This window comes from Cnephaeus nilssonii (genome assembly GCF_951640355.1).
Source record: "Cnephaeus nilssonii genome assembly, chromosome: 6".
NCBI classification, from domain to species: domain Eukaryota; kingdom Metazoa; phylum Chordata; class Mammalia; order Chiroptera; family Vespertilionidae; genus Cnephaeus; species Cnephaeus nilssonii.
The window spans coordinates 106236524-106258643 of record NC_137077.1 but is presented as its reverse complement, the minus strand read 5'-3'; the positions used below and the strand labels follow the sequence as shown (position 1 = coordinate 106258643).

At 41.3% G+C, this 22120-nt stretch overlaps 1 protein-coding gene across 8 annotated transcripts in view; it reads left to right on the top strand.

Moving 5' to 3' along the window:
- The first annotated feature begins 499 nt into the window (after positions 1–499).
- MICAL3 (microtubule associated monooxygenase, calponin and LIM domain containing 3) overlaps positions 500–22120 on the top strand; it is a 181965-nt gene continuing 160344 nt past the window's right edge. For 2 of the 8 annotated variants that reach the window (XM_079774882.1, XM_079774885.1), the window contains exons 1-12: positions 1826–2764; positions 3065–3404; positions 6340–6547; positions 8578–8694; positions 9092–9193; positions 9755–9910; positions 10896–10996; positions 15507–15764; positions 16160–16275; positions 17852–17978; positions 20329–20425; positions 21390–21537. In XM_079774882.1, the coding sequence (XP_079631008.1) occupies positions 3141–3404; positions 6340–6547; positions 8578–8694; positions 9092–9193; positions 9755–9910; positions 10896–10996; positions 15507–15764; positions 16160–16275; positions 17852–17978; positions 20329–20425; positions 21390–21537 (1694 nt within the window). In that variant the 5' untranslated portion in view covers positions 1826–2764; positions 3065–3140. Of the gene's footprint in view, positions 1749–1825; positions 2765–3064; positions 3405–6339; positions 6548–8577; positions 8695–9091; positions 9194–9754; positions 9911–10895; positions 10997–15506; positions 15765–16159; positions 16276–17851; positions 17979–20328; positions 20426–21389; positions 21538–22120 lie in introns of those variants that run through there. The other 6 variants (XM_079774883.1, XM_079774884.1, XM_079774887.1 and 3 more) reach the window with 4 other exon arrangements.

The window sequence follows — 22120 nt, the reverse complement described above, 5'->3', positions numbered from 1 at the left end:
CTGAGTGTCTTCCCACTGCTGTCATTTGGCTTGCAAAGTAGGAAAAGTGAGGCAGCCCGAGGGAATAACTCTAGTGTAGTCTTACCTTGGGTGCCTGTCACATTGTTCCAGGAACCAACTTACCTCTATTTATCTGTTGTCATTAGTGACCCGCAGGTCTAAGTCCCTTCAGCTGGGCACTTAATACTTGCCTGCCACTTGGAAGCAGGCCCTTGCTCAGCTGTCTGGGAGTTGTGGCCGAAACCTGTAAATTTCAAAGTGTGTTATATCAACAGAAGGGTTAGGGGCCAGTTGTTAGTGGAGGTGTTCATCTGTGCTGGCATTTGATTTGGACTCTCTGTGGTGGTTAGCAACTCTTCGGAAGTGAATATTTATTTCAGAGTGGGCGATAGCCAAACAAAAGCTGCTAGCCTACATAGGAGAATGCTTCTCTGCACAAAAGCATGAGACTCTTTTAGGGAAGTGTGAGCATAAAGTGGGCCTTAGGACGGGGAAGGGCTTTTGGAAGCACATATTGCAGGATCTTTAATGTGTTGGTTTTAGCAAGAAAATTATAGTACTGAGTGCTCCAATTCTGGGAAGGAGTGGAAGGTGGCTGCTGCTTAGGAACAACAACAACAACAAAATCATTTTCTTTCTTGACACAAGGCAGAAAGATTAGACCAGATATATGAAAGCTTTCCAAACACTGTGACTGGTGGAGTTAAAGTTGATGATGAACACAGGTAGGGTATGCAAAGTGGCTTGCAGAGTGCTGTCTGTTTGCCAGAACAGCAAATAAAGCTACAGAAATATCCACAGAGAGGTCCCTCGACAGAGCAAACACTCTAGGACCTTTGTTTCTAGTCCTTAGTTATGACCTGTCACCCTTCTGCCTTTGGATAAACACTTGGTTTTTTTTCCTGCCCCTACAGCCATCTTTTGACTATCATTTCTAAGATAGGCCTTGATTTGTAAGAAAAAGAATGGGCTCTTTATAGGAAATTTAAAATATTTCTCTTTCTGTTAAGGCTACCTAGAATAAACTTTTATTTAGGGGAAACTGGAGGTAAATTCCAGTTAATTCCACTCCTTACTGGATTCTTGGGCAGGTAGATATTGGAAGTTTCTTAGTAGTGTAGTTTTTATATCCAAAGCTAGGAGGGGTTATTGAGTAAGTGATATTATTTGGGAGGAGAAGCCAAGTTACCATCTTTGACTTAGCCTCCACAGTACATGAAGAGAATGCATCTGTTGACATAGAAAACAAAGGGAAATGGCTGTTCCTTGTATTCAGTTATTAACTTTCACTCATGAAACTTAAGATACATTTTCAGTTGATTTGGTTAACCTTATGATATCACGGTGAGGTTTGGAGCGAAGCAGTATGTTACTTCTACTTCACAAAAGGGGATTCTGTTCTTCAGAGGCCTACTCAATGTAAGAGCTTCAGGAGAGAACATGGATCTCTTCCCGTGTTCTCAGTCTGGAACTTGGTGCCTGTCTTCTGAGAATGGATTTCATTAGCACATACAGTTTGGTGGCTCCCACTATCCTTGGGTTGGTTCATTAACAGTGGGTTACTTCTACACCTGAACACAGTGGATCAACAACTCACTTCTTCCACCTGCCCCCATCTCCAACAGTAAATCCTCTTTAAAGCAAAGTTCCAGTGTCGTCCTGTTTTTCACACTAGTGGTCAATTGGAGATGCTCCTGTGGTGGACCATCATGACTACAGCACCAGAAATGAGCACTGTGACCATGAAGGTATTCTTGGCACTAAACTGTGAAAACTTCAGAATTAGAAGAGAGTCTTACTGCCTTGCCCTCCCTTTCTGTTCTTCCTATGGATTGGTTTTGGTCTTTGGCCCTTTGCCTCCTTCCCTCCCAATTATGCTTCTAAAGAGCGATGATAAATAAAACATGGTACAAAAATTATGAAAAAGACCCAAGGGAGTGAGTGGATAAAGTAGGACCTAATGTACCATCTGTCATCTTAAAGCTTCTTCCCAGCAAACACAGGATGGTGTGTGTATGGATAGATGTTTTTGATAAGTGGAACATATAGACATCATCATTATTATTGTCAAATATATCTGTGGGAAAGTGGAATGGCTATAAGATCTTCCCACCCTGCCATATACTATATGCAGTGGCAGGACTTTTTCGGTCTTTAAATCCCTGCTGACTTTGATACTTCTGAACTTTGTGCTTTTTCAACTGCTATGACACTACCCTTTGGTTCTCTTCAGACCTCTTCCTGTGCCTCAGAATCTTTTTCTAGCGAGCTCATCTATCTCTGCCAGCTCCTTACAAGTTTATGAGTCCCAGGTCTTATTTAAAGCCCATGGCTCTTCTCTTACCACAGACTCCCCTTGTGTTCAGCTATCATTGGTTCAACTACCACCTGTATGCTAATGATGCCTAAATCTACGGCTGGGTCCCTAGCTACTCCCCAAGCTGCAGATTCATACCTACCTGCCTAGTGAGCGCCTCCACAAAGGCAGCACAAACATATCAGGTCTAAAAGGTAACTCACCACCCCACCCTCACAAATGAGTTCTTCTGTTTTTAATCCACTGGCCTGATGTCTTTCTTTCAGGAAACCTGGGGATCCTTTTTGACTCTTTTACTTTAAGAGTCACTCACAAGCCTTCCTGTTTCACTTCTTTTCCCAGGTCCTACACTTCTTCCATGCCTGCTAACACTTATTTACCCTGAAAGACTCAGCTGTCACTTCTCACAGGTTCATCTTCAATGAGGACTCTCTCCCTATGACTTAGGTCCTCTGCCTTAATGTTCCCAAATCCCTTGTGCCTCTCTCACTAATGACACTTAGCATAGTACATTTAACATTTTGTTTATGAATCAGTCTCACCCACTAAACTGCAAATCCTTTGTTATACTAATCTTTCTTTCCCCAATACCTCAGTGCCTGGAGTATAGAAGGTATGCAATATACATTTGTTGAGTGAATGACTAGAATGCTTTGGAATTCCATTGAAAAAGAGTTATGTCTCCTAGAAAATATTTGTAGATAAAATTTGGATTTGCTTACCATTCCTTTTCTTTATTTTTGTTAGATTAATCTGACAGTGTCAAGTGGATCAACCGCCATCCCACTGCCCCCTTTGTGTGGTGTGCTTAGGGTGGGGAAGCATGGAGGAGAGTAAGAATGAGACAATGAATCAAGCACACACCCTCTTTGACCAGTTTGTGCAGGCTTCCACCTGCAAGGGGACGCTTAAGGCCTTCCAAGAGCTCTGTGATCACCTGGAACTGAAGCCTAAGGACTATCGCTCCTTTTATCACAAGCTCAAGTCCAAGCTCAACTACTGGAAAGCCAAAGCCCTCTGGGCAAAGCTGGACAAACGGGGCAGCCACAAAGACTACAAAAAGGGAAAAGCATGTACTAACACCAAGGTAAGCTTTGGCTATTCTGAGGCCTTGGGGTCATTGACCTAAGGATTTAACCAGTAAAGAAAAGATTCTGAGTAGGGGTAGGCCTTGAAAAAAGGATCAAGTAGAAGCTGACTGGGTGAAAAATAGGCCAAGTCAGCCATGATCTAGTATAGGAAGTCAAACCTTATACCTTGTGAAGGTTTATGGAGCCATTATTTATGTTCATTTGACTGTTCCATGTGCCAAACTTTATTCTTATTTCATGTATTCATATTTTGAACACTCAGGGTTTCAACTATTTCAGAATAACTTTAATGGTGTAGCAACTTCTTTTGCTGAGGCTTTGTTTTGAATCTCACATTGATCAGCTGCCTCCTGCACACACACATACCCTGCCCCCCGCCCCCCACCGGGGATCGTGGATACATACCCTGCCCCCCCCCTCCCCCCCACTGGGGATCATCGATGCAGGTCATTTAGCAAAGAAGTAGCCGGGCCCTGTAAGCATCCTGTACAAACACGGCTTTATGGTGCTTGGCATATCAACTTTACAAAGTCATTGTTCTATACTCAGTAACTGGGAAAGGTATAGATGGTATCTGCCAACTTGGTAATTTGCCACAGGCTTCAGACCTCTTTTTATCCATATTTCAAAAGTATGTTTTCTTAAGCAAGGGCCTTGTGAACCAAATTATTTCCTTTGGCTTCTTCACAAAATTCAGAAACAGTGTTTTCATGAAAAAGGTAGACCTCGGCAAAGACCTGAGCTATTCAGTCAGCTGTGCAAGGAAGGGTAGGTGTGAGGAAGTAGAGAAAGAACAATGCATTTCCTGCTTTCCTGCTTATATAAGAACACATCTTCTGGGAAAAAGCTAACACATAAACAAAGTTGCAAATGACTTCATGATTATGTCATTTTTGCTCTTTCATGAGCTTTAATTTGCCTAGTGTAGGTACTTAGAGACCCATCCCCAGTGGATTTGCATATGGTTAAATTTTTTACGTAGTTTTTTATAGATTTCAGAGAGGAAGGGAAAAGGAGAGAGAGAGAGATACAAACATCAGTGATGAAAGAGAATCATTGATTGGCTGCCTCCTGCACACCCACACTGGGGATCAAGCCTGCAACCTTGGCATGTGCCCTGAGTGGGAATAGAACCGTGACCTCCTGGTCCATAGGTCTATTCTCAACAACTGAGCCACGCTAGCCAGCCCATTTAGTTAGATATTTATCAGCAAAATTCAAGAAATTCAAAGTCATGACTTTAAGAGTGAGTTCTGGAGTTTTATTAAGTATAAAAGGAATTCAAAGCCAAAATATTGCATGTTCTGGTTTTTTTTTTCTTCTGCACATACAATGCAAAGTAGTTAAGTGTCCAGTCTCACCCTGAGTACTTCCGTAAAATATGGATTTTCATGATCATTTTCCTGGACTTTCAATCTAAAGATATGATTTAAGAACTTTTTTCAGCCCTAGCTGGTTTTGCTCAGTGGATAGAGCGTCGGCCTACGAACTGAAAGGTCCCAGGTTCAATTCCGGTCAAGGGCGCATGACCAGGTTGTGGGCTCGATTTCCAGTAGGGGACTTGCAGGAGGCAGCTGATCCATGATTCTCTTTCATCATTGATGTTTCTATCTCTCTCTCCCTCTTCCTTCCTCTCTGAAATCAATAAATATATATTAAAAAAAAAAAAAAGAACTTTTTTCAGCACATAAAACTTTGGCTCTTGGATGTTACTCCTGGGAATCATTTGAGTGAAAGAACCATTCCAGGACTCTAAGGTTGCAAGGACTATGTATTTAATAATCTGTGTCTTCTTGGACAGAAATCTGCTTGACTTAGAAACCTCCCAAAAGATCCTCTCCTGCCCAGCCAGTGTGGGTCAGTGGTTGAGCATCAACCTATGAACCAGGAGGTCATGGTTTGATTCCTGGTCAGGGCACATGCCTGGGTTGCAGGCTTCATCTCCAGTGGGGGGGGGCATGCAGGAGGCAGCCAATCAATGATTCTCTCTCATCATTTATGTTTCTATCTCTCTCTCCCTCTCCCTTCCTCCCTAAAATCAATTCTATATAGTAAAAGCCTAATATGCTAAGTGTCCGGCTGACCAGTCAGCCATTCAACCAATCAAAGAGTAATATACTAATGATATGCTAAGGCCGCTCAACCGCTTGCTATGATGTGCACTGACCAACAGGGCAGATAGTCAACCAGTCGACCAGTTGCTTTGACATGCACTGACCACAGGGGGCAGACAGTTTACTGATTGACCAGTTGCTATGACATGCACTGACCACCAAGGGGCAGACGCTCCAACTGGTAGGTTAGCTTGCTGCTGGGGTCCGGCTGATTGGGACTGAGCAAGATGGGCCAGACATGCCCTGGAGCCCTCCTGCGGTCCCTCCCCTGATGGCCAACCTCCCACGTCTCTCCCTGGTCCCGATTGTGCACTGGTGGCGTCCTTCAGCCTAGCTTGCACCCTCTTGCAATCCGGGACCCCTTGGGGGATGTCAGAGAGCCGGTTTTGGCCCCATCCCACAGGCCAGGCCTAGGGACCCAACTGGTGCATGAATTCGTGCACCGGGGCTTCTAGTAAAAGTATATTTAAAAGCAAAAAAACAAAAGATCCTCTCCTGTTGATGAAAAATGAGATGTGATTTTCAATTGTTTGTTGAAACTATGACCCATTTAAGTATGTTCCAGATCTACAGGGTGAACATGTGCTAAGTTTGTATCCAGCACTGACAATTATGTCTTCTTTATTCATAGCTACCACCAGCTTTTCTTCAAACCATTGCAAATGTCCTGCTGTGACCCAGATTGGTTGGAAGTGGAGAGAATAGCCCTATTTTGGGGCTTTAGGGGATGATGGTTATGAGATCATGAAACTTTTCTAGAAATGTGAGCTTTCTCAAGAGATGCTTCCTTTGCCCTGAAAACAGCTGTGTTTTTCAGTGTCTCATCATTGGAGCTGGCCCCTGTGGTCTCCGCACAGCCATCGACTTATCCTTACTGGGAGCTAAGGTAGTTGTTATTGAGAAACGAGATGCCTTCTCCCGCAACAATGTCTTGCATCTCTGGCCATTCACCATACATGATCTGCGAGGTTTGGGTGCCAAGAAATTCTATGGCAAGTTCTGTGCTGGAGCCATTGACCATATCAGTAAGTAAAACCAGTTCTTTTAGTACCTGTTGTATAGAAACACTCTGCTTGGAGTCAAAATACCTTCCATGTGTGGTTCTGTAACCTAGAATGATTTAACTACAAGGAATTTAGCTTAGGGATTTCTAAGTTAGGTCTTGGACTCTTATTTAGCACTTACAATGGTGGGATAGACATTGGGGCCAGGCTAGGAAATAAGATGACCAGTGAGGGCCTTGACCAGACTCTGGTTATCCTTAGTCCAGTAGAAGCAGAACAAAGCACGCCGTTTGTTGGAATGTGATATGAAAGATGCTGTACTAGAATAAGAACAAAATGCTGTGGGGACACAGATCTGCGGAAACCACGGTTGTAGAAGAAACAGACTCCTAGTTTGGTGAATAGCAAGTTGATAATGCGAGTTCTTTGGTTAGATGATTCTCATGAGGTTTACAGCCTAGGGCAGTGATGGCGAACCTATGACACGCGTGTCAGCACTGACACGCGTAGCCATTTCTGATGACACGCGGCCGCTGAGGCAGCTGCATGCCGAGGATGAAACATTTGCTGCTCCTGAGGATGAAACATTTGCGAAATAATGTTTTTTCCTCAAAGTGACACACTACCCGAGTTATGCTCAGTTTTTTGGCGAAGTTTGACACACCAAGCTCAAAAGGTTGCCCATCACTGGCCTAGGGAGTTCTTGCTATACTCTTGTCATATTCAAGCTTTGAAGTAAATAGAAGTTAATGCAGACGGTGATTTTGTTTTCATGACTGTATGTGTTCATGAAAACAGTGTCTACATTATGAGGTTGAAGTGTGATCATTATTCCAGAGAAGACTTATCAAGGAACTTTTGTTCTGAGCTCCTTCAGATGTGTCCTGTAAATACAGTCAGCTATTAAACCTTTTGCTGTTTGAAGTGGCTGTGCCAGTTTACCAAACACTGGCCACAGCTGCCACATCCCCTAGGCAGAAGAAGCACTCTGCCCACCTTTTGGGCTGAAATGTTTAAAGCATCTTGGAACCCAGTTGTTTACAAATATAAAATGTGTGCTAACATGGGATTTAATGAGTCGCTGCATGTGTGACTCTGAAGGCGTCAGGTTGTAAAACCTGGGGAAAATAATCAAATGATCTAGAGGAGGATTTGCATGCACTCCTAGCACATTAGCCGCAGGCTACAGGTAGGACTGGTTTTAAGAGAGGACCAGTGGTCATTCATTCAGTGGATTTATCTACCTTATGTGTGGCAGGGTATGTCTTGGAGCTGTGTCCTACGTCAGGGACTAGATTTTTATCTCGTGTGTCTGGCATCTGGCAGATTCTCGCTGAATATTAACCATTTATACGCCGTAAGCGTCTATAGATGCAAGCAGGGGACCTTTTTAATTAAATTCAAAATATCATGGCAGTTGACTGGTTAAATAAATAAATCTCACTGATAATGGAGCAAGCTTTTCATTCATTTTGAACCTTAGTTTCTACAACTATAGACCAGTACTGGGCAGAGGAATGGTAAGAGACTACTAAGCTTGCATTGAAGTTCCCCTTCTCACCTTGCAAGCATCTGTGAAGATCAGTAAGGTAATAAGATGAAGGAGAACTGTCTGGAATCCCAGGAAGTAGTACAGCCCCCTTTGAATCTAACTGGAAAGCATACATGTGGGTGTACATCTTCTGGTAACTACCATGTCCTGTAAGTATTGTAGGTTCTGCTACATAATTGTAGCTCTAACTGAATCAGGAGAGCATGTAAATGAGAGTCTCCTGTTGGCCACAATTTCATGTTAACTCAGAGCTTTCGCTTGTTTTAAATATCTCACCCAAGAGGTGGGAGTGGGCTTGTGTGTCTCTCTAGAACATTTCTTGCCCTTAGTAAAGAAAGAAGCTTTGAACATGGCTTGGAAAATGCCTCCTGTTATAGGAAGCATTGAAAATCTGGATAAACTCTGCATAGGTGGACAGGTGGAAACGTGAGCAGTGACTGCTAACTGGTATTCTTTTTTTCAATGTGCCCTAACTTGTGTTATCTTTTTGTTTACCCAGGTATCCGTCAGCTTCAACTAATACTTTTGAAAGTAGCATTGATCCTAGGAATTGAAATTCATGTCAATGTGGAATTCCAAGGACTCGTACACCCTCCTGAGGACCAAGAAAATGAACGTGAGTTGAATTGGAAAAGGGAGGAGTAGGGATAAAAGGGCATCAAATGGGTGAGAAAAGATGAGATCAAAGCAGAAAACTATAGGAATCTGTGGGTTGTTTTCAGAACTAGTTAAAAAGGCTTTTCTGTTTGTGTAGCCAGTATCTTTTGAGGAACTTTTGATTTAATGAGGAGGCCTTTGAGATAGAATTAGACATTGCAGGCACTTGTATTCATTATAGAAAATTATATGGTGGGAATGTTCCTTTGTGAGGCGTCTTTCTTTCTGTGGTTTGTACCCTGTGCTTTTAAATTTACTGTTTTTGGTTTGGTGTCTGTCTACCTGGCTATCTTGAGATGTCTTAGATGTATGAATATGATCTGAATGACAACCTTCAATTTTACTTTGGTCTACAGGGATAGGTTGGCGGGCACTGGTGCACCCTAAAACCCATCCTGTGTCAGAATATGAATTTGAAGTGATCATTGGAGGGGATGGCCGTAGGAACACCTTGGAAGGTATTGGTCATTGTTCCTTTTCCTGGTTTATTGCAGAGTGAAGGGTGACTTTCTCCAAACCCTGGGATGAGAATTTGTGTCATCAGAGAGGATCTACATATATGTGCTACCTACTCTAATTTAATGGCAGCCCCAGCCTTCCCTAGCCAATTGGTACTTGGTTTACTTCTTACAGGGTACTCTTGTTAGGGTACTAAGAGACAAGCTATACTTTGAGCAGTTGGCACTACAGAATTAAATCTCAGTTTAATAAAAAGATGGCTTCCCTTTTTTAAAAAAAAAAAAAGAAAGAAATTCCTAGTATTGAATAACATTCTGGTTAGTCAGATTTCAAATTTTTTGTTAGTGTGTAGGAGACTTTGACTTCTTTTCTGGATTGTTATAGTCTTTGATGGGTAAACACCTTATTTTCAGGTTGAGAAGAGCTGCCCTAAAATTTTTCCATTGATTTTTATCATCTATGTTCCCAAATGTCATCATCAATACCTCCTTCCTGTTTGAAGTGATATTCCTTCCTCTCTAGCCAACTGCTGCCACATCTGAAAATTTCTTTCCCTCCAGGATTTCGTCGGAAAGAATTTAGAGGCAAACTGGCCATTGCCATTACAGCAAATTTTATCAACCGAAATACAACAGCAGAAGCCAAAGTGGAAGAGATCAGTGGAGTGGCTTTCATATTTAACCAAAAATTTTTCCAGGAGCTCAGGGAAGCTACAGGTTGGTATCAGTGCCTTGAAAGGAATAAGGATAGAAGTTTAAATAACTACTTGTGGCTTTCTCTAGGATAGTTTGGTGGGGTGGTTGGTCATTGGTGTTACTGTGTCCTTTACCCATTGCTCTTTCCTCACTCCCATGCTTTGTTCTGCATGTAATGCTTTCCATAGCACTGATTGCTACTCTAATGTTGTTTATGCTCATCACAGGGACTGGGATACTCTGGATTGGGTTTTTACTATATTTGTGTGTTTGTTTTTAAGTGTTCATGCTGTCTTCTACCAACTCTTCTCCTACCCCTTCCTCTACACTGTGGCTCTAAGAGATGGTGTTTAATGCAGTAACCTATTGGCTGGTAGTTCTCTGGTTTATTGAGAACCTGACTTAGGCACTGAGTGTACTACTTTGTCTTGAAGTAAACCACATGCTAGATAGGAATGAAATTTTTATATGATAGCTTTTGAATAGATTAACTTAGATGTTTCGACGCAACAAAAATGTACAGCAGATTCTAATTCTCTGTTTTCTAGAACATGATTTCTTTCCATTACATCTATTTTTTTTTTAGATTAATTGAAATTAAAAGCCAATAGTTCACTCTGTGCTTCCAGGCATCCAGTTGTCTGTCCTGTTCTAGGAGATTCCCCCAGTTGCCTTGATGACTATAAAAGAGGCTTAACCTGATAACTAACCTAGACCATCTTACTAAGGGTTAATCTTTCTTTTTCTTTCAATCTTTATATATTTCTGCTTACTATTGATCATTGTTTTTAGGATAACTTAGAGTGTCAAGTTAACAGAGCAGTACAAGGATAAACAAAGTTCCCCCTCTTTTTATGAACTGAATGTTCAGGAAGTGAGAATCTGGGCTCAGACATCTTTTTTACTTTCTCTTTCCCCGCCTGGAGTTTTACAACCCTGGTCTCTGTGGACCCGTGTACAATCTCTCTGGCTGCCCTGATATACCTTCAACATTTTTGTTTTGCAGGTATCGATTTGGAGAACATCGTCTACTACAAAGATGACACACACTATTTTGTTATGACAGCCAAAAAGCAGAGCCTACTGGACAAAGGGGTGATACTGCATGTAAGTGATAAATTTCTTTTAAACCTCTTTTTATGTTGTACTCGTTACTATGATCACCAAGAGAAAAAATTTTATTGTCAGATGAGTTTTCCTGCAAGGGAATGAAAACTAGCCCCTAACTCATCTCCTGGTAACATGTACTCTAATGTTTTTTAGTTAAACTTAAAAAAATACTGTTTATTATGGAAATTTTCTAATATAAACAAAAGTAGAGAAGATCATCTGATGAGCCCCCATGTGCCCATTATCTGGCTTTCAGAATTATCAACACATGACCAATATTGTTTCACTAGAGGCCTGGTGCATGAAATTCATGCACTGGAGGGGGTGTCCCTCAGCTCAGCCTGTACCCTCTCCAATCTGGGACATCCCTGGGACCCCTTGGGGGATGTCCAACTGCCGGTTTGGGCCAGATCCTGCATTTGGGCCCGATCCCACAGGGCAGTCGGACATCCTTCTCACAATCCAGAATCCGGGACTGCTGGTTCCCAACCGCTCGCCGCCTGTCTGCCTGCCTGATTGCCCCTAACCGCTTCTGCCTTCCAGCCTAACACCCCTAACTGCTTCCCTGCTGGCCTGATTGATGCCTAACTGCTCCCCTGCTGGCCCCATCTCCCCCAACTGCCCTCCCCTGCCAGCCCAATCACCCCCAACTGCCCTCCCCTCCTGGCCTGATGGCCCCCAACTGCCCTCCCCTGCTGGCCCGATGGCCCCCAACTGCCCTCCCTGGCCTGGTCACCCCCAACTGCCCTCCCCTGCCAGCCATCTTGTGGCGGCCATCTTGTGGCGACGTCGCGCGACACCACCTAGGCTTTTATTATATAGGATTAGTACCCAACTCACTCCCCATTCTTGCAATTGGGTTGTTCCAAAGCAAATCTCAGATAATTCAGGAATAAATATTCAGTTTAATTTTAGGTGATTTGATTTGTGGTTCTAGAGAATGACATTCCTTAAGATGATGATCTGAATAAGAAATCAGAAAAACACAGGGTAGAGGGTTCCTTAAGGAGAATTTCTTAAGTCTGATTTGGTCTCAATGTGAGAATTACTATCCCCACATGTGCAATTCCCAGCACACACTCATGGCTGAATTTCAGGGTGTCCTCTGTCTCTGCAGGATACTAATGAATCTGGTCACTTTAATCTGAAGTATACTGTAGCCTTATCTGAGAGCAGTAGTAGGGGTGAGCATATGAACATGTACCTGTAGCACAGCCTCTTTCCACTTGTTAACTTGTATCTGCTTCTCAACCTTGTGGTCCTTTATGTCTACAAGGAGAAACAGGACCAAGCAGTGTGTGCAGCCCATTCTGCCAAGAGCATAAACAAGATGTATTTGAATGTTTTATCAATAAGAAATAGGCAGTGTGCCCATTGGTATCAGTGGAAATTATGTAGGAATGATCTGGAATGCCAATACTCTGATTTACTTTTCCTTATTGTTTATTTATTTTTTTTAGAGGGCAAGAGCCATCCCTTGTGTGTGTGCTGCCAAATACTAAGTTCATTCTGACCACTTACTTCATGGTGAACAAACTGTTTCAAGGGCCAACTTGAGTATTTGTGTTTTGGCTTTTAACATCTTGTAGTGGTAGCTGAAAGTACCATCAGGGGCACTTGGAAACCATAGGCCCCACTTTAGGAGAATAAAGATTTGGCACAGTATGCCAGGAACCTCCAAAACAGAAAAGTAGTTTTTCAGCCCATTATGTGGAAAATCCCTTTTCTCTCATTTTTGTTTTTCTTTGTTGGGGGTTCTATAGAGCCTTTCCGAATCTTATTATTAATTTTAAACTTCTGTTCCATTTTGAATATATTTCTTCCCAGTCCCCTGGACTGCTATAGCTCCCACCTCCAAAACCTTTTGGCACTGAAGCTTTGAGCTCTTTAGGGTTTGTGGAGTTATGCAAGTTAAGTGTTTCATGTGGTCCCAGTTGCCAAAAGCTATTTGCTACCCAGAAGGTAATAATTGCTGATAGTAACATAAACTATAAAGTGCTTTTTTAGTTTACCAGCACTATCACATAAGTTATTTTATTTAGTATTCAGAATAACTGTGACGTGGATTGGACAGTATCAAAGAAGCAGTAATTTGCTCCAAGTACATGGAAAAGCCAGCACTAGGCAGCAAGGCCTGGTCTCTTTTAGAAACAGCCTCCCTCCTCACTCCCCCCCTCCCCCCCCCGCTTTTTTTTTTTTTTAATTCTTTATTGACTAAGGTACTAAATATGTGTCCTTATCCCCCCTTGGCCCCATTTCCACCCCCCTGCTCATGCCCTCACTCCCCTAGTGTCTGTGTCCATTGGTTAGGCTTATATGCATGCATACAAGTCCTTTGGTTGATCTCTCCTCCTTCCCCCAACCCTACCCTGCCTTCCCTCTGAGGTTTGATGGTCTGATCGTTGCTTCTCTTTCTCTAGATCTGTTTTTGTTCATCAGTTTATGTTGTTCGTGATATTTATCTTTCTCTGACTGACTTATTTCACTTAGCAGAATGCTCTCCAGTTCCATCCATGCTGTTGGAAATGGTAGGAGATCCTTCCTTTTTACAGCAGCATAGTATTCCATTGTGTAGATGTACCACAGTTTTTAATCCACTCATCTGCTGATGGGCACTTAGGCTGTTTCCAAATCTTAGCTATTGTAAATTGTGCTGCTATGAACATAGGGGTGCATATATCCTTTCTGATTGGTGTTTCTAGTTTCTTGGGATATATTCCTAGAAGTGGGATTTACTGGGTCAAATGGGAGTTCCATTTTTAGTTTTTTTATGGAAACTCCGTACTGTTCTCCACAGTGGCTGCATCAGTCTGCATTCCCACCAGCAGTGCACGAGGGTTCCTTTTTCTCCACATCCTCTCCAGCACTTGTCATTTGTTGATGGTACCTCGTTGTCGTTTTGATTTACATCTCTCAGATGATTAGTGACTTTGAGCATGTTTTCATGTCTCTTGTCCTTCTGTATGTCCTCTTTTGAAAACTATCTATGTAGGTCCGTTGCCCATTTTTTGATTGGGTCGTTTATCTTCTTTTCATTAAGTTGTATGAGTTCCCTGTAAACATTGAAGATTAAACCCTTATCAGATATAACATTGGCAAATATGTTCTCCCATGCAGTGGGCTTTCTTGTTGTTTTGTTGATGGTTTCTTTTGCTGTACAGAAGCTTTTTATTTTGATGTAGTCCCATTTGTTTATTTTCTCTTCAGTTTCCATTGCTCTAAGAGCTGTATCGATGAAGATATTGCTTTGGCATATGTCTGAGATTTTGCTGCCTGTGGATTCCTCTTAAGATTTTTATGGTTTCCCGTCTTACTTTTAAGTCCTTTATCCATTTTGAGTTTTATTTTTTTTTCATGTATCCGTCTAATTTTCCCAACGCCATTTATTGAAGAGACTGCTTTGACTCCATTGTATGCTCTTGCCTCTTTTGTCAAATATTAATTGAGCATAGTGGTTTGGGTGAATTTCTGGGTTCTCTATTCTATTCCATTGGTCTAAATGTCTGTTCTTGTGCCAGTACCAGGCAGTTTTGAGAACAGTGGCTTTGTAATACAGCTTGATATCTGGTATTGAGATCCCTCCTACTTTGTTCTTCTTTCTCAGGATTGCTGCAGCTATTCGGGGTCTTTTTTTATTCCAGATGAATTTTTGGAGAGTTCTTTCTATGTCTGTGAAATCTGCCGTTGATATTTTAATAGGTATTGCATTGAATCTGTAGATTGCTGTGGGTAGTATGGACATTTTAATGATGTTAATTCTACCAATCCATGAACACGGTATGTTCTTCCATCTGTTTATGTCTTCCTTTATCTCTTTTTTTCAGTGTCCTGTAGTTTTCTGAGTACAGGTCTTTTACCTCCGTTAAGTTTATTCCTAGGTATCTTTATATTTTTATTGTAATAATAAATGGGATTGTTATTTTAATTGCTCTTTCTGTAAGTTCACTATTGGTGTATAAAAATGCCATAGATTTCTGGGCATTAATTTTGTATCCTACTACATTGCCTAATTCATTTATTAAGTCTAATAGTTTTTTGATGGAATCTTTAGGGTTTTGTATGTACAGTATCATGTCATCTGCAAATAATGACAGTTTTACTTCTTCTTTTCCAGTTTGGATGCCTTTTATTTCTTCTTCTTGTCTAATCGCTATGGCTAGCACTTCCAATACTATGTTGAACAGGAGTGGTGAAAAGTGGGCATCCCTGTCTTGTTTCTGTTCTTAGGAGAAATGAGTTTACTTTTTGCCCATTGAGCATGATGTTGGCTGTAGGTTTGTCATATAAGGCTTTTATTATGTTGAAGTATGATCCCTGTATTCCCACTTAGCCTTCCCCTTTTTCTTTTTAATATATGTATAAGACTTATTTTGGAATATGAAATCACTTTAGGGGAATGGGAAAAGCGGTGAAAAACTTGATTATGTCCTATATGTGTAGTGTGGCTTGAGCTAGCTAGACTTGTACCTAGACTTTTCCACCAAGCTTCTTTCTTCTCTGGAGCTAGGACTATGCCGACACAGAGCTCTTGCTTTCCCGGGAGAATGTGGACCAAGAGGCTCTGCTGAACTATGCCAGGGAAGCAGCAGACTTCTCCACCCAGCAGCAGCTACCATCTCTGGATTTTGCCATCAATCACTATGGGCAGCCCGATGTGGCCATGTTCGACTTCACTTGTATGTATGCCTCTGAGAATGCTGCCTTGGTGCGAGAGCAGAATGGACACCAGTTACTAGTGGCTCTGGTTGGGGACAGCCTCCTGGAGGTGAGTATTAAGGATGATGGCACGTAATAGTAGTTGCAAACAAACCTAGGTGCTTTGATTGTGGAGTGAGTGTCTACAACATTATACCACATAGGTGAATTCCCTGTAGGAGTTATATTTCCTGATATAGGGAAGCATCACAGGCCACGGGGAATCCAGACTTGCTAAGTAGCAATGGAAATCCTGCAACATCCTTGACTTGCCCTTCTACCAATTTATGAAGCAGAAACTTCCTTGACTTGCCCTTCTACCAGTTTGTGAAGCAGAGAAGTCCAGTATCTGAACAGTTGCCAAAGACTACTTTCAATAGCAATCTCTTTCTTAGTTCCTTAGTTTAGTTTCTCTCTTTTAAAATATAAATTATTTTAATTATTTGTTTTGTATCTCCTTGATAGCCTTTCTGGCCAATGGGAACAGGAATTGCCCGGGGCTTTCTAGCTGCTATGGACTCCGCCTGGATGGTACGAAGTTGGTCTCTAGGAACAAGTCCCTTAGAAGTCCTGGCAGAGAGGTAATGGGAAGTAACCAGGGGTTCCTTTTGTGAGAAAAAATGGAGTGGTGAGTGGTTTGCTCTTAAGACAGAACACAAGTTCATTCTTCTATCTCTCTTCCTGTTTTAATTAAAGATGTTTTCTTATTCAAGAGAGGAAAGGCAAGATATTTATTCAAGAAATTGTAAAATGTAAAGATTATCTAAGTGTTTTTCTCTTATCCCTGTCCAAACTTAATTTGTTGCAGACTAATGGTATCTGAATCTTTGTATATCATCGAAGGATGGTATCTGTGTCCTTTATGACAGTCACATAAATGAATACATAAAAATAGTACATTAAATCCTCTCGTTCTTAAACTGGAAAGATGTAAACTAATGAAATCAATGTGGTAATAGTGATACAGAATTTTTGGACTGGAACCTGGATTCTTTGTCTGCCGGAATCGAAGAATGAATCCACGGACAGAAAGTGGTATAGAAAGGTGGAGATTTATTGAAGAACAAGTACAGACTCCCACATGGGAAGAGGGAAAGAGTCCCACAGAATGGACTCCCACTGAGTTCCTTTTCCCTATGGCTTATAAAGGCTGCAGATCCTGGTGCCTTGATATCCCCTCTGATTGGTCACTATTCCCTTAGACTGGTTACTGTGGTAACTCCTGGGCTCAAAGGTTGAACCTCACATGGGACATGTGAGGTTCTCCTCCCTTCCTTCCTTATTGTTTTCCCATTCCCTTTGGGCTTTCTTCTCCCTCTGGATGAAGGGCTTCCTTCTCTTTATTCTGTAAATATAGACCTTTTGCTGTTCCCGCTCCCTCATTCTGTGGAAATGTACCTGTTGCAGCTTTCCAGCTCCCTCATTCTATGGAAATGTACCTTCCGCTGCTCTGCAGCCTGTGCTTTCCTCCATGGTCCCCTTAATTTCCAAAATTTCTACAATTTCCTAAACCTGTCCTATCTTACCCCTAAAATTCCTGTTTCAATGGGGACATACTCAAATAAAAGATGAGATTAAAAGTGACTTTGAATTCAAAGGAAAATACCAAACTGCTTGTAAACATTTCTCAAGTTTTCAAATGTCAGATATTTTGAAGCAGATTATTTCAAGTAAGGTAAGAATCCTGGGATTTGCTGATAAAGAACAAATACCTTAACCTGAAAAACTAGAGAAACAAGATTTCCTGGATGAAATTGGTGGTTGATGTCATTTTAAGTCTGTTACTTAAGGCACTCTGGGTAATTAGATGACAAGTTCTTTTTTCATCTGTGAGTCTCTTACATATTAAATATTGGCATACTTGAAAAAACAAAACAGTAAATTACTTGCCTTTTAAATTAAGGTCAAACGTTTTTATCTCTGCCCACAGCAATGTCTTTGCTGTTCTCGTTGACCCTTAACCAGGCATGTGAAATCACTGAGCTGGTGGGAATGGGAAGCAAGAGCTGATGTAGGATTGGAGGAAACCAGTCAAGGATGAAGATTTATCATCCTTCAGATAATTTGGGGATTGTCAAAAAATAGAAATATTCTCAAAGGAGAAGGAGATGTTCGTGGTGCTTGTCATGCCCTGAGTATATTGTTGTGTTATTGCAGGGAAAGCATTTATAGGTTGCTGCCTCAGACAACCCCCGAGAATGTGAGTAAAAACTTCAGCCAATACAGCATAGACCCTGTCACCAGATATCCCAATATTAACATCAACTTTCTCCGGCCAACCCAGGTAAGTGTCTTCTAGTCAGTGATCTATATCTGGGTCCTTTGAAATTTGCCTATTAATAACAAACATATAGACAACTTTTCCCTCGAGTAGGTTCAAGTAGATGTCTCTCTGAGTTGGTTGAAGTAGAAATTATTTCCAATCAACAAATTGAGCAGCTAAGGCAGAGAGTTGTTGAATAATTTGCCAGAAGATCAAACGTGCCAAAAATGATGGGTCCAGGGCTTTATCCCAGGTCTCCTGATTCAAATTGTATCTTGTAGGGAAAGAGCACTTGTTCACTAGTTAGGAAATGTGACTTCCACTTGCATTATCACCAACAGTCTCTTGTAACTTGGACTGGTTATTTCACTTTCTCTGAACCTCAGTTTCTTTATTTGTAAAGTGAAGGTAATCATCCCTGCTACTCACAGACAGGATCATTGTGAGGACAACTGAGATTATTCACTGGAAAGAACTTTAAAAGATAAGACACTTGCTACAATTAAAAGTTATTGTTGGTCATTTTTGTACTGAATTATTTCTCAGAATATCTAAAGCCTTATAATTACATTAAGAATGACATAGTTTAGCCGAAACCGGTTTGGCTCAGTGGATAGAGCGTCGGCCTGCAGACTCAAGGGTTCCAGGTTCGATTCCGGTCAAGGGCATGTACCTTGGTTTCGGGCACATCCCCAGTGGAGGGTGTGCAGGAGGCAGCTGATCGATGTTTCTCTTTCATTGATGTTTCTAGCTCTCTATCCCTCTCTCTTCCTCTCTGTAAAAAAATCAATAAAATATATTTAATAAAAAAAAAAAGAATGACATAGTTTAGACAGACGTTATGATAATTTACAAAGCACAATTATCCCAAAGAGCCCATCAGTTTTTAGAAAATATTCTGTTCAACATATTTGCCAGTGTTCTAGTGTAATTGTTTATTCACTTTCTACCTGAAGTTGACACCTTTAGGCCTTCTATACTTATGTGTGGTAAGTCTATAAGACATCCATGAAACCTACTAATAGAGAGCAGCACTAGTGGTCCAACATACCCAACAAAACAAGTGCATAACAACACCAAAAAACATATAATAGGCTTTATTCATAATATGCGGAAACAACCTCAACATCCATAAGCAAGCAGTAGAATGAATAAATATATTGTGGTATATTTTACAATAGAACATGTACAGCCATGAGAAAGACTGAACTATTTGCTACATTCAACATGAATGAATCTCAGAGTCATTAACAGTGTGCAAAAAAAAATCCACATACAAAAGAATATGTACTTTATAATTTCATTTACATAAAGTTCAAAAACAAGCAAAATTAATCCTTGGTGATAGAAATCAGAATAGTGGTCACCTTTGGGATCAGAATACTGACTGCAAGCCTGGAGATGTTGTAAAGTTTGATCTGGGTTGTTATATGGGTACTCGAGGCCAGGTGCACAGATTCGTGCACCAGCGGGGTCCCTTGGCCTGGCCTGCGGGATGGGGCCGAAACCAGCTCTCCCAACATCCCCGGAGGGGTCCTGGATTGTGAGATGGCGCAGGCCAGGCCGAGGGACCCCACCAGTACACGATCGGGGCCAGGGGAGGAACGGGGGAGGGCTCCAGGGCCTGTCTTGCTCAGTCCTGATTGGCCGGACCCCAGCAGCAGGCTCACCTACCAGTTGGAGCGTCTGCCCCCTGGTGGTCAGTGTACATCATAGCAAGTGGTTGACCGGTCAACTGTCTGCCCCATGGTGGTCAGTGCATGACATCGCAAGCGGTCGAGCTGACTTAGCATATCATTAGCATATTATGCTTTGATTGGTTGAACAGATGACTGGACACTTAGCATATTAGGCTTTTATTATATAGGACATTTATTTACAAAAATGCATCATTTTACTATATGTATTATCAATTAAAAAGTAGATTTTGCCCGCCAGTGTGGCTCAGTGGTTGAGCATAGACCTATGAACCAGGAGGTCACAGTTCAATTCCAGGTCAGGGCACATTCCAAGATTATAGGCTTTATCCCCAGTAGGGGGCATGCAGCAGGCAGCTGATCGATGATTCTGTCTCATCATTGATGTTTGTCTCTCCTGCCTTCCTCTCTGAAATCAATAAAAAAAAATTTAAAGTAATTTTTTTTTTCAAAATAGGTCCAACAGAGACTATCAGAAGGACTTCTATAGCTGAGTAGCGAATTTTTAGCACAACTTATGTATTTATTTATATGTAACCTAAGTCATCATCATAACTTCTGTCTAAACTTTGCCCAGTCTGCTATCACATTCTTTCATCTGTCATTCTCTTCTCAGGTGGGAATTTGTTACTTGTTTCATTTTCCTTCTTTACAACTTTTTACATTTCTGCCAGGTGCGCCATTTATATGATACTGGAGAAACAAAAGATATTCATCTGGAAATGGAGAACCTGGTGAATTCCCAAACTACCCCAAAGTTGACTCGCAATGGTGAGTTCTGATAATGCCCTTTTGAAATACAGCTAACCTATCCAGAGACGTCTGTAATTCTTTATTGAGCTCTTAGTGTACATAGTACTGCATAAGGCAGTGGTTCTCAACCAGACATGATTTTGCCCCTTAGAGGATATTTGGTAGATTCTGGGGACATTTTTTATTGTCTTGGGTTGAGGAGGATGTTACTGGCATCCAAGGATGCAGCTAAACCTCCTACTGTACACAAATCAGCTCTCAGCCAAAAATATCAGTTGTGTCAAGGTTAAGAAACCTTGATCTAAGGTATTATGAGGAAATAAAGAGAAACCAGATAGAGATGCTATTGATAAAGAGAAAAGGGCAGCATGTGGGCAACATGCCAGCTAAGGTTTTGGGGGTAAGGCTTTATGGAAGAAACAGCGGCATTTTAACTGAGTACTATGATATTGCCAGGATACAGTGATAGAGATAAAGGCCATTTCATATTTTGTGTGTATTGAAGGGCCCCTGAGGATTTGTTTTAAAGGAGAGTGATGTGAGAATACCTCTACATGTAAGATGGCATGGAGAAGGCAAATGGCATTATAATAATAGTCAGCTAACAGTTGTAAAGGCCTAACTCTGGTATTGATATTGAGGATGGAAAGAGGACAGTGGACCATAATTAGAAGAAATCTCACTTTAGGGTCAGGTACAACTGGGTCCCAGTCCAATCTTTGCCATTTGTGAAGTGTGTGGTAATGATCAGGTTACATAGTATCTCTGAACTTCAATTCCTTGTCTATGAAATGAGGGTAACAAACAGCTACCTCGCATTATGGTCATGAGAATTTTGTGACATGCATAGCTGGTTTATCACGATGCCTGACAACTGTGTTCTTCCTACCTTCAATAATTTTTCAAACTGGATATGTGTAGTACAATATTAATGCTACCAAGTGACAACACTTTCATTAATATTTTTTTTTTGTTCTTTTAGAGTCTGTACCTCGTTCAAGCAAACTGCTTGGTTGGTGCCAAAGGCAGACAGATGGCTACACAGGGGTCAGTGTGACAGATCTCACTATGTCTTGGAAAAGTGGCCTGGCCTTATGTGCAATTATCCATAGATACCGCCCTGATCTGATGTAAGTTGTGACCAGACTTTCTGTTTCATTTTATATTCCCTAAGGATCTTAGAGTACCCTGCTATCAAGTAGCCAAATTTGTACTTTTTTCCTAGAACAAAATACATAGTAAGATATTTTCTCTAAAAAGCAATGATTAATTTCGACTTAGTTACATTTAAAACTCTGAATGTTAAGTATTATGTAGCTCAACAAAGAAATGATTAGCTGAGTTTTTAACAGCACTCAAAAGGTCAAAAATTGGTTTTAACACCCACCTGGTGTATTAACTTTACATAATGGAAAACTCTGTTTATTGGCCACAGGTTGAACTCTTCATTTTAGCCAACTTGTCTCTCAAATGTTATTGGTCATAAGGAAAACCTGGCTAGAACATTTGGTTGGCTGATGGCAAATGTGTCAGGCACTACCAACAAAACAATTAGTGCTTCCCCGCTTTATAATGGTTCATTGGTATTCTCTTACGTTAAGGATTGCACTTACTGCTAAGATACTTCGTCAGTCCTACAAAACTCAGGTCACCTCACCCACCTACACCAGTAACATCTCCTCTTTTTACCATTCTTGACTCGTCCAAGTGCAG